General features: G+C 37.3%; 2 protein-coding genes across 3 annotated transcripts; one reads left to right on the plus strand and one right to left on the minus strand.

The window, feature by feature from the left end:
- Positions 1–895: 895 nt before the first annotated feature.
- Positions 896–2,411, plus strand: LOC107766858 (uncharacterized). The gene is made up of 2 exons (XM_016585746.2): positions 896–1,178; positions 1,686–2,411. The coding sequence occupies exons 1-2, from the start codon at positions 998–1,000 to the stop codon at positions 2,201–2,203; spliced, it is 699 nt and encodes a 232-aa protein (XP_016441232.1). The 5' UTR covers positions 896–997; the 3' UTR covers positions 2,204–2,411.
- A 1,196-nt stretch (positions 2,412–3,607) lies between these two features.
- On the minus strand, positions 3,608–6,606 carry LOC107766848 (NAC domain-containing protein 71). Of its 2 annotated transcripts, XR_012693976.1 has the most exons (5): positions 5,908–6,606; positions 5,327–5,604; positions 4,909–5,232; positions 4,235–4,821; positions 3,608–4,087 (listed from the first exon to the last, which is right to left on the minus strand). XR_012693976.1 is itself a non-coding variant. In XM_016585736.2 (4 exons), exons 1-4 carry the CDS (start codon positions 6,062–6,064, stop codon positions 4,546–4,548), a joined length of 1,035 nt encoding a protein of 344 aa, XP_016441222.1. In that variant the 5' UTR covers positions 6,065–6,606; the 3' UTR covers positions 4,218–4,545. The 2 variants fall into 2 exon arrangements, 1 of the variants encoding a protein (XP_016441222.1); XM_016585736.2 differs by lacking the exon at positions 3,608–4,087 and having other exon boundaries at positions 4,218–4,821.
- Positions 6,607–12,863: the final 6,257 nt, after the last annotated feature.

Genomic DNA, 12,863 nt, shown 5'->3' on the forward strand with positions numbered 1-12,863 from the left:
AATTGACATCATGATCGAGGCATTGGAGGATCGAGGATCAGATTGTTTCTTATCATCTTACTCTAAGAAATGCGAGGATTATCTGTATAGAGTCAAAATCAGGCATGACCGATTTCATGTTCTCGAGGGTCACTTCGAGATCAAGTTCGGAATGGACCAGGCTCGAGCCCGAGGGCAGAGTACAAGACTCAAAGATCGAAGTGCTCAATGAACATCGAGGCCAAGTATGACCTACCTCAAGATAATATCGTTATGGTTTCATAACAGAAAGAGCGAGATTCCTGCAGCGGCCCTAGATCACGACGTAAATTCCGGAACGGATTTGTACTAGGCGGTTAGACAGCTGTATAATAAGATTCCCTACTACAATTAGAATTGTACCTTATTTAGGATTCTCCTACTATATAAAGAGGACCTCAATCATTTGTAACGCATCAATCATTGAGAAGAAAATATACATATTTCACTTTCTTGCTTATTGTTCATCCGATTTGCTTTATTTTTTTATTGTTCTTATCCACCTACCTCGAGGTCATCATTGCTCGAGATCAAGGTCTACTTACACGCTGGTTTGACTTACTTTACTCTTTAATTTATACATTGAATTCCTTGTTCATCAATTAGTATTGGATTAAATCACTTATCTTTAAAACCACAATACAAGTTTAATTGTTACTCGGATTTTAGGGTAAACACAAAGAATTTAGTAAAAATATCTTAAATTACAAAGTTGACTTGCAGAAAGCAAAAAGTGAAGGATAACTTGTGGGGGATGGATATCATGAGTAGTATTTAATTACCATTACATATTAGCAAAAAAAAAAAAAAAACATTAATGTATATAAGATAAATCCTAAATAGCTAAGAGGACAAAAGTTTCAAAAAAATTTCATACAGATGGCTCCATATGTAAAACGGATAAGGCTTTGTATGAAGAGAAAAGCGCCACATAGAAGTAAGCGAAGGAGAGTGCTCTATTTGCATCAGCCATCTTCAAATGACTTGCTCCATAGCAATACTAAATTCCATTCCAAGTCCTTATTGTAAATGTTCTCCGCGGAGTTTATTTAACTGGGATTTTGGTAATAATAAAAAGACTGATGATAAGCCACAAGTTAGATACCATGATCTTGATCTTCCTTTCCCTCCTTCCCTAGTCGGCAAAACATTCTTGAAAGGTACTTCTTTCTTTCTCTGTTACAGATAATTCATATAAAGAATTCAAAAATGAAATGAAAAGAAAACCTTAGTTGAACTGAAGATCCAGAATTTAGAGACGGTAGATTCGGCTCCGACAAGTGTTCATGTATATATTCTTTTTTTCTTTTTTTTTTGTTTACAACAACAGCAACAAGCGTAGTGTAATTTCACAAGTGAGGTTTAGTGTAATTCCTCGTGTGGGGTCTGGAGAGGGTAATGCGTACAAATAACTTATACCTACCTTGTTAACAGAGGTGGACCTATGCTATAGGTAGAAGGGTCACCGGCACCCGTTAAGTTAGGCAAATTATTTATGTATACATGTATATGTCATTAGAAAATTGTGACATATTAGTAGCAAACATCCTATATACAAATCAGATTTTGGTTGAATTAAAAAGTGCACCCGCAACCTTAAAATCCTGGGTCTGCCTCTGCTTATTAAGTATATTTTATTTTTTGTTTCTCTGATGATAATTACACAGGAAGGAAACTGAAGTGCTGCTATAAGGCCTCGGTGGATGGATTTAGTGCAACTGACTTTCACAACAACAGTGATTTCAAAGGACCATGTGTGATTATTGGCTATACAACAAAGGACTTTAAGTTTGGAGCATTTAATCCAGAAGGCTACAGAAGTACAGATGATTACTATGACACTTTTGATGCATTTCTCTTTTACTGGGCTGAAGATGAACAACAACCAATAATCTTGCCTAAAGTAGGGGGAAGTGGTGCTGCTCTATTTGATTATGCTAGAGGAGGGCCACAATTTGGTGCTGATGGATTGTTAATTGGACCTCCGTTGGCTCCTGTTATGGGTGGATTTGCAGGTCCTGATACTAATTCTGGGATTGGTGATTTAAGGCAAGCTAAGTCAAGATTGGGACTTTCTTATGCTAAAAGGCCAGATGGTAAAGAGTCATTGTTTGGTGATGAGTCCAAGGCTGAACTTGATGAAGTTCTTGTATTTTGCAGTCCTCAAATTGCTAGCTTATATTGACTCAATTTTGGCAAAAATGGATGCCATTGCCTCAGGGAAAGTAAGTCTCTATGATCTTGAGGTAACTAAAGAAAATGTGTATTGTTATACTAGGTTTTAAAATGTATCAGTATAAATTTCACATATTGTGTATAGAAATGGGCTGCAACAGATTTTCCATTTCCTGTAACTAATGATATTGCCAGCTCATGCCATCATTTTTCAATAAGCCAAAGTGGAGCATAAGTTTAAAGTACAGGCCAAGAGGAGTACATAAAAGGAAAAGCATACATAAGTCCATAAAGGATATCTGGTTTTATTGTAGGATTATTTGCTAAGTGATAAAGGGGCCACACACTTCTTTGATTCCTCTCTAGCTAGCTAACCTATGGTCTTATTGCTGAACTAATAGTGAGTAGGAAAGAGCAATGTTTGATCAGCTGGTGTGCTTATCTTTCTTTCCCTTTTTGAGTTAATGGCTTCTGAGCTTTTGGTTACACTATTCCAAAGCTTTGTTAGTGTTGTTTCTTTGATTCATTTTATTACTGAAGCAAGAATGGTTGGGAGGACATCTTTTGTAATTGAGTTCAAGGAAACTTAAAGCAGCAAATGTTTGATTCTCACTTTTGTGGAACTTGCTTTTGTATTTTCCTTTATTGGTTTAGCAACTTCATTTTAGATTACCTTGATACCGTCCAGCATCAGATATGTCCAAGGCAAGAAATAATAACTCTTTTTTCTTGATAATTTGTGAAGTACTGTTAGTAACCGTAATCTTTTTGAAACTGTCACGAGCACACGGTGAATATGACTGAAATCTTTTACCATTCACTCTTTTAGTCAAAGAAATGTTGCATCAAATGGATTTGTTTGAAGTTAGAAAGCTAGGGAGAGCAAAGAAATGGTGATTCTTCTTTCAAGTTTCATAACACCCTGAAGGTGTTATAGACACATCTGGTGTGGAAATAGGCCTTCAATTTCCAAGAATAGGGGCGACTGCTTGTTACCTTTTCATTTACATTTGCCATCTTACTAGGTTTTGAGCCCACAAGATTGTTTTGGATATGTGCTTTGCCTAATGTCATCTAAATGGCAATTAAAGTGCCAATGATGATCAAATGATGTCAGATATAGCATTCTGAATCATTTTTGTAAGAGATTGAGAAAGGCAATTAAAGCCCTTAATCATGTAATTGAACTTAAAAATGTTAATGGCTATGAAAATGATGCTAGAAAGCTCAATCCTTTAACTTTCTTTTTTTCATCCTTTGCTTGTGATTTACTTTAGTGTTCCCTATTAGGATGGTAAAAGCAAGATTCTTTCTGGTCATTTGTTATAGATTCTTTTGATCATGAATGCTTGGAACTATCAGAATCACATCTGTTGATGTCAAACAAACGTTCAAATTAGTGACCGGAAATACTTAACTCTAAATTTGCATCTCATCCATATACCTACGAGTACAAGTGAAGCTTGGTTTATACATAAATAGTTATTGGGAAGCTATCAAGACCACAATCAAACTAGAATAGCAAGTTGTGCATATGAATCTCAGGCTGCATTTGACTAATTAGTTATTCAGTTATCAACGGGGCACTTCACTCTATTAGAACTTTAAACAATGTTTTTTCTTTAAATCTTGGTTGCATGTGTTGAAACAGTTCAAAAACTTTGTACAATGCAACCAATAGTTGCTGATTAGAGGAAGTCACTAGCTAGGAAGCTCTGCTGATAAACAGAAGCCCTGGAACAAGTTAATACAAGTATTTAACCATGCATTTCAACTTTGCAAAGCTGCTTTGGCATTTCTGGTACAAGAAAATTCTGAAAATTTGGAATATGTAGAGTGGGAAGACTTTAAATTCATAAGGTCTACGGCATTTTCGCTCCATTTTGATTGATATCTGGATGTTTGAAGCATCAAAAAACATTAATTCATATAGTCTACATATATTTCAGCTCAGTTATTGGTTCTTGATAACATTTTCATACATGGAAATGATCAGAAATAGAACAGTGACACATATCAGAAAGGGATTTAAGAAGCTTACTTTAACAGAAGTTCAGCTACTAACTTGACCATATGTCCATATCCCAGTGGCATCGTTAAAAATGATCATCACTGGGTATCTCATACTTCACACAACTTCAATGACAAAATATAAACACACCGAGCTGCATTGAGCTTTTCTTAGTATATTCTTATATCAGACTACTTAAAATATCTTCCTGTGACCATACACCATTATGTTTTCCCGATATCCAATTTTCACTACTCTGTCTGCATATTGGAGCTTGATTTCAAGTTTAACTCCTTGGATAAATGAGAGAAAACTTTACACCTATTTCGCCCCAATGTTCCTCAGAAGAGATTTGGATTTCCCAATAAGTTGCTCTGGTTATAACCTTTATACGAAATATCCTCATTGCGATAGAATTCCATGTAGGTTCCCTCATCTAAGAAGGGAGGTGCAAAGCCATAGCCACTGAGATCACCAGAAAGTTCAACGTCCCCTCTAAAATTCGGGAAAGATGAACTTGATGTGAAGTCATATTGATCATTTGGCTGCCATGAAGTCAAGTTTGGGAAGTCATACACCGGATAATTTCCAGATATACTTTGTACTTGAAGACATTCCTACATCCAGCCACCAAAATATTAATAATACAAACAACCAGAGTGGAAACAGGAGTGAATGCATAGAAAATAGAAAAACATTAGTACCTTTGAAGGATCAAGAATCATATTCTGAGACATCCAGAGGTTTGCAGCATTTGTCCCCATTGCAGACTCGGACTCTCCTATTTGTGTTGTCTGATAAGGTGAACCGATAGGAGTTGAATAGTTGCTGTCGTTGCACACGTATGTATTTTGAGTACTTGGCATGTCATCAGAAAATACAAGGGGTTCATTTGAGGTTACTGCTGATGTAAAAGCTTCATTGGTTGAACTGCATTCAACCTGTTTAGAGGTTGTTTCTGCACGACCATCACTTGTTTTCGATGAAATGTCCTTTCTCTTGATAACACGACAAAGAGCATAAGGCCCCTGAAGATATTTAAATAGTAGTTAATATCATGATCAATCTCTTGCAGGTTTTCATTAAGTGGAAGAACTTTACATTATGATTTATCAAATTTACCTGGAAACTTGGAGTGCCTTGTGAGACATCATCACATAGGCGATATTCATGCATCACCCAATCAGTTCTATCCCCTAAAGGAGCTCTTCCGCGATAGAAAACCAACGTCTTTCGGTATCCAACAACTGCAGGCTTACAGACCACTTTCCTGTCTTTCCCTGTTGCTTTCCAGTATCCACATTTTGTGGCTCGATTGGTTCTCGAGCCATTCGGGTACTTCTTGTCCCGAGGACAGAAGAAATACCACTCCATGTCACGCTTTGGCAAGAAAGATTTCTCTGCATCCCAAAGACATGATAACAGTACCCACAAATACCAATATCAGAATAAGCATTTTTAGAACTAACTAAAAAAAAAAAAAAAAAAACTCTAATGCCTTTATACATGTTTTTGTTTTTGATATGTGGTTAGGGTGTGAATATAGATAATAACTCCAGCTTTAAAGTGTGAAAAGAGAGAGGCCCCACAGAGCACTCCATCTTGTGACCATATATTACAATATTATATGATTTGTAATTCATAAAAGAAATGGTTCTTAATGCGTAGGTAAGTTATCAAGCTGATCAAGAATGTATATATACCTGGAAGCTCCCATGGGTCAAATTTATACAAGTCTATTACTGGAATGACCTCCAACTCAATCTCAAGTTCATCAGTTTTCCTTTTCAGGTAATATCCAACCAATTCCTCATCAGTTGGATGGAAACGAAATCCTGGAGGTAGTGATGTTCCTCCCATAATATAAATTTAGCAAAGTACTAAGTACTAACTACACACAGAATCTTCTAAAACTAGATAGAATAGACCAGGCAGAAACTTCAACAGAAGTTAGAAGCAATGTGAAATTTAGCTAAGTGCCCCAACAGTACCTATTGAAAATTTGAAATATCCAAAAGTAAAAGCTTTTGGCTACACTAAATTTTGTCTCAAGAATTGCGAAAAATTTCCACAAAATGCACCCCTGGGACAACACAATCATCTTCTGGAAAAACTGTTCAAAACTGCCTTTCTTGCAAAAAGCCCCCCTCCCCCACCAATATTTCTTTGAGATTGGAATTCAAAGGAAACTCAAGTGGAAAGGTAGAAAATGTCACTATAGAGTTGTTGAAATTTTTCAAAGAAAGGATCTTTTCTAATACCAACAAGCCTAAACAGTTCAAAAATGACAAATGTGGAGAGTTCGATTGATCTAAATCGAAAAACAGACACCAGATAAAGGTTTATAGTAAGGTATACTTAGTTTAGAGTCTATAAAAAAGAGAAGTTTGTGTAGAGTAAAAGCAGAGGAATGTGGATGAGCTTTTATAGGAAATGAAAGGCCAAAAAGTCCAAAAATATGAAAACCGAAAGGTTTTGTAGCTTGTCTAGTGTCTAGGCTACACCAAATTCTACAAAAAAGGCCCCACTTAAACCAGAACCTGATTCACACCTAGAAATAGTAATACCCTGCAAAAGCAACCACTACTGACAGTTCAAAATTTGAGCATCCTGGAGTTCCACAATACTATAATTTAAATAACCGTGAGAATTCATATAATCGAATTTTTAAATTTTGTGTATTTTTTTGACAATTGTATTAGGCTGTAAAGTATTCTTCCAAATATATCGGTGAAGGGAATCTTAGTGTAATTGGTAAAATTGTTATGTGACTAGGAATCACGGGTTTAAATCGTGAAAGTAGAAACTGCGTCCAATAGACTCTTGTAATTTAATCCCTCCCCGAACCTCGCGCATAGTTGAAGCATAGTGTACCGAACTATTTATATTGGTCAGAGGTCTTTCCCTACTAGTCTTGAACTCATGTGGTCTTTCCACATCATCATGAGTCAGACAAAACTACTTTTGCTTGGTTTAATGGGAGTGATTTTGTCATTGTATGGCCCAATGTTCGAAAGGGAACAGGTCCTTAAAGGGTTTGATAAGCTTATTAACACTTTTGTGTAGTCACCAAAGAGTACAACTTAGTGGAAACTCTTATTCTGATTTTCTTTTTCAATTCACTTTTTTTCTTTAATCAGATGTGCCTCCAGTGACTTTGAATTCACATTGTTTGAAACTCCTTTGAGATGCTACCTGCATCCCAATTTATGTGAACCCTTGGTACGAAGTTTGAGAAAAGAGAAGACTGTGTGGTGTAAAATGAGGCACATATATTCTGTGTGGTTATAAATCATTGTGTAAAGGTAAATTGTTTCTAAATAAGGAAAGTGGTCATTCTTTTTGGCATAAACTAAAAAGGAAATAAGTTCACATAAATTGAAACGAAAGAAGTATTATAAAGTACATGGTAAGTTGAACGTTGCAGCCAAAACCAATGTGATCCCCATTAAGTTATTGGTTTCGGCTGTGATTAGTCTTAATTTAATTAATAATAATCTTCTGTATAAGATGGTCCCCAACTCTCATTATCCTCAAGAAAAAGGTGCAGATTAATGTGATCTCATAAGATTTACTTGCTTTAATCCTTTTCACACTGAAAAATGAGATACGAGACATGTCAGAAATTATTGTATATATTCTGAAGCTAGCTACATTTAGAGCAACAACTATTAGAAACCGTGAAGAGTTCATTTATCGGGAAATTAAAATTCTATTAAATTTTTACTTTAAAGCATGCATATTAGTTCCATAATTTGGAGCAAACAAGAACTAAGTTTGGGAAGTTAGGAATATTTTCTTGTCTTCCCTTTCGAAAAGCAACATTAGAAAAGGCTGCAGCCTTGTCATCCTAATTCCTACATCGAGATTAATAGCATCTATTGTATTAATGGGAACTGAAGAATGGTAAAGAATCAGATTTCCAACTAAACAAGCCATAGAGGTCTATGTTTAACCAAAAAATAAAATTTTAGTCAAAGATAGAATTTAGAAGAACACGAGCGACTGATAATCAAAAGAATATATAAAACGAAGTAATTTAGGTAGCAAGAGAGTAATCAAGAGAAAAACAAGTAAACCAAAGTTTATATCTTTAGTATTTCGTGTCCCCACAATTGATCAGCTGTCTCCCTTTTATAGATATCTTGGAGATATACGTTTTGCTCAAATCATAATGAGGCTATTATGAGTAATTAAAGACATTTAATGTTACGTTACATAATCATTATATTCAATACAAATTCTCTAACGTATTCCACATTTAATGCCTATTAATTGCTGTATCTGCACTCTTTTCTATTGTCAGATTCATTCCTTTTGATTCTCGGACATAAATGACTTAGATAGGTACGGGTGCTGGGTTATTTGTATTCCTGCCCGTGCCTCTTCCTCTGCTATTTGCTCGTATCTGTTGCAACTCGTGCCTCTTGGCTAGTTATAATTCTTTGACCATTTGACCAGTCTACGTGTTTCGACACGTCATCTTCATATTTAAATATAATTTTTCCCAATATAGATAGTCCCCCTACTTTTCATTTATTCATCAGTTGAATATTTGGGAAGTGGATTTCATTAAAAGAGAATTTTTGTCACCATTAATGATATAACAAAATTGACGCTTCAATTGTCGCTTCCATTTAATGCTTTGTACATGTGTCTTTTTCCCATTGGTTCTGTAGTTTTGCAGTCCCTTTTCAAGGCTTTTTACGGCTCCACTATTCACGAAGTGCCAGTTATCATTATTACGGTCCTTCCATCACTGCACTTTTACTTTTAGCGGTGGCGTATTAATATAAATATAACTTCTTTCCTTGTCTTTTACCACATAAAGCTTATTGAACACTTAATTCCTCACATTATTCTTCTTCGCCATGTCTTCACCAAATCCCAACCCTAAGAGAGTTCCCATTGTTGATACCTTCCCTAATGCCCCCATTAGACATAGAAGGGGAGGTAGACTTCGTAGCTTAGGGTCTACTCGCGGTGGCGGTTCGTCTATACCTTCTCCTAGTTCTGGTTCTTCTTCCAAACCAGAGGTTCCCTTTCTCACAGATCCTCTTCTAGGGATAAAGAACCTTCTGAACCATTACGTGAACCTTTAGTAGAGGAGATAGTCCCTACAGAATTATCTTTTTACCATGATAGGGAATATCTTCGAAACCAGGTTTCCGCCTTAGATCGTGCTGACGCTTACCCCACTCAAATTACAGAAGTTTTGACTCCTGTAGTTCGCAAATACTGCCATTGGAGTAATGATTTTTCCATTATTTTCCCTAATCCAAATAAAAGAATTACTTCTTACTTGACTGGGTTCTCTTTTGTTTATACATACCCTTTCACTTTAGGGTTCAAACCAGCTATTGACCCAGTTATTCTTGAATTTGCCGTTTCTTTAATGTCTGTTTGGGTCAAATTGGCCCAATCATATGGAGGGTTGTTGCCTGTTTGAGGCATTTAACCAATTTGGCTGACGTTTCCTTTACTTTCCCTCACCTGATTCATCTTTACTCCCCTAGAATTTTCCGTAATGGCGTTTTTACCCTAGTGGCCAGGAGTAAAAGGGTTTTAGTGAGCCCTGAAGATGACAAAGACCATGGCTAGTATGCCCAATTTGTTGCTGCCCCACTGTTGGTTTAGTGGGTGAGAATAATGTTCCCTTCCATGAGAAGTGGAATTTTGCACGTAAGTCTTTTATCCGTCTCGCACCTTTTTCCTTCAAGTTTATCAACTTCTCTAATTTTTGCTTCTTTTTTTTAGCAACGGTGGGAGTGGTAGAAAATATTCCCATTTTTTGCGGTTGGGTAGATAAATTGTTGAAGGCCGCACTAATAGATAGTAGGTCTTGGAAAACACTTTCTAACCGTTACGGCTGGAAAGTAAAGACTCATGGTAAGAGTTTTTATTTCATCTTTCACGCATGTATATATTTTTCTTTATGGTTCTAACTTCTATCCTTCTTTTTATCAAGATTTGCTATTCGAGGAGTTACTACTAAAGCAGTTGCGGCCTCTCGTGTCTCTTCGGGAACCCGTACTCCTTCGGGAACCCGTATCTCTTTAGAAAGAGCCCGAGAAATAGTCTTGGGTTCTTCTTCTGCAAAAAGGAAAATTGTTGAAGAAGAAGACTCTAAAGAAGAGGGAGATGGGGGTTCCCTGGTGACGAGGCCACGAGCTAGGAGACGCATCATCTCTGATGACGAAGTCGAAGTTTCCCCTCGTCTTTCTGTTCCTCTTACCGAACCTATTGAAACCCCAGTAATAATTCCTGACGATGACTTCACTCCCTATGATACCCATGAATCTATTGATCAACTTTTCTTCAGTGGTTTTGGCAGTGGAAATTTAGGGCCTGTTTTAGATGAAATACCCTTGTCTTCTTTCTCAACTCCCGTGCCTGTGATTCCTTCCTTACCAGCCCCAGCTGTTTCTGTTCCTTCTTCTACTATTTTCACTTCCTCTACCGCTCCTCCTTCGACAACTCCCCCTCCTATTGTTCACCATACGAAAGCGGGCTCTTCAGGTAGAAGTGCCGCAATGAGGAGGGTAACCATTGAAGTTCCTACTGATAGCAGCCTTTTGAGAAAGTCAGGTCAGGCAGATGTATGGCTGGAACCTTTAATCAGTCAAATTGAAAAAGCAAAGCTGGAGAGACATAGTTCCCTGACTCTAATGAATGATATCGTGCATGCCACTTTGAAGGTACTTTCCTTCTCTCCCTTCTTTACCTTATAAAAATTTTTTATCTTTGGGATTCTTATATTCTTATTTTCTTTCCTTTTTTTAGGCCAATCTTATCGGCACAGAAATGATGAGCAGAATCTTTCTCTTGGAGAATGTAGCACGTGATTCTCAGTTGGAGGCGATCAATTGGAAGGAATAATTTAAGAGTGCACAAATTGATATGGAAGATTTACAAGAAGGCAAGAGTACCCTAGAACAGCATATGCAGGCTTTAACTTTAGAGTTAGCGGTTGCAAAAGCTTCCTCAAGCCAAGCAGAAAAAGACAAAGAACGTCTCAAATCTTCCTTCTCAGAGCAACTATCTAAGTCCAGCGAAGAGAACAGAGAGTTGAAGGCTCTTTTGAGTCGAAAAGAAGTTTACGCTAGAGAGCTCGCGCAAAGCTTAACTCAAGCACAAGAAGACCTTCGAGTCTCGGCTGATAAGGTTTGTGCTTTAGAGAGCTCTCATGCCTCTCTTCAAGCTTCTTACAACTCCTCCTTGGCTGAAAATGAAGAGCTAAAGAATGAGATTACTGATTGGGAAAAGGATTATGAGACCCTTGAAGAAAAATCTGTTGTTGAGGTAAGTTGGGCATTTTTGAATTCACGTCGAGATACCCTAATTGAAGCTGGCCAAGAAAATTTCAACCTGGAGTCGGAGTTAGCTAAGATCAATGAAACCATTGAAAAAGCTCAGCAAACTCAGGACTTCCCTTCTCTCGTGGTTGAAGCTCTCGTGAATGTTGAAGTTGATACGGGTATCCCAACTCTTTCAAGCCCAATCGAGCCTATTGTTACAAGCCAAGTTGAAACCTCATCTGTTGATTCACCTGCCAAATTGAGCCCGCTGCTATTGATGTTCCTGCTTCAGTTCCACAAACTTCTCAGTAACCAGTTGTCACACCTCCCTTTTACCTGCGCCCGCAGGGGCGTAAGGGGGTAAGGGAGTTTTTCCAATTAAAGGACAATCGAAACATGATTTATTATTTAATTCAGAGTCGCCACTTGGGAGATTTATGGTGTCCCAAGACACCGGTTAAATCCCGAATCGAGGAAAAGATTGACTCTGTATTACAGTTCGCGAACCAGAAATCCGGGTAAGGAATTCTGTTAACCCGGGAGAAGGTGTTAGGCATTCCCGAGTTCCGTGGTTCTAGCACGGTTGCTCAAATGTCATGTTCGACTTATTTATCTTATTTTAATACATGTTGAACCTATGTGCAAATTTTAACTTTTTACCGCTTTTATTATTATTATTGTTAACGAGAATTGCAACGTCGTGAAAACACATATCGAACCACGTTACATCAATGCACCCATGGTTATTGACACATTTCGATTCTGTTGAGATTTGGATTTGGGTCACATAAATGTGCACTCGAGTTTAAGAAAGTAAATTATTAAAAGCACGTCTAAAATGACTAGCGCGTTATTATCTTTGGGGAGGGCCGTGAAATTCACTAAATGGCCCATCCCGAATTCTAAATGTTTCATTTTAACCATTTAATAAGGACCCCGCAATTTATATATTTTTGTTTGGCGAGGCTCGTCTCATTTATTATTTAAAAGGCAAACCTAAAAGCGACTATGAATTGCTATTTTTATTTTGTCTCTAAAAAATAACGAAAAGGCCCTAATTAATTAATACGTCAACAACCTTACTATGAGAAAGGTTGCCTCCAACATTGGGCCTATAAGGACGTTTGCAGCCCAACGAGCCCGGGGTTTGAGCCTGGACGGGAACATCACAACACGAATTTGGGCAGTCCAATCAGCTCCAAACGAATCATCTGATGGCCCAGACCCAAACAATACTTTATTTACATTATCAGTACTGAACTAGTACTCGATTAACTTGGTATTTAACTATTGGGATACGGAAGTGAACTATATGAAATCCGGAGCTATTTGAACTTGTTTTTACAATTATTGAAACGAAT

This window comes from Nicotiana tabacum, chromosome 8 (genome assembly GCF_000715075.1).
Source record: "Nicotiana tabacum cultivar K326 chromosome 8, ASM71507v2, whole genome shotgun sequence".
In the NCBI taxonomy this organism is placed as follows: domain Eukaryota; kingdom Viridiplantae; phylum Streptophyta; class Magnoliopsida; order Solanales; family Solanaceae; genus Nicotiana; species Nicotiana tabacum.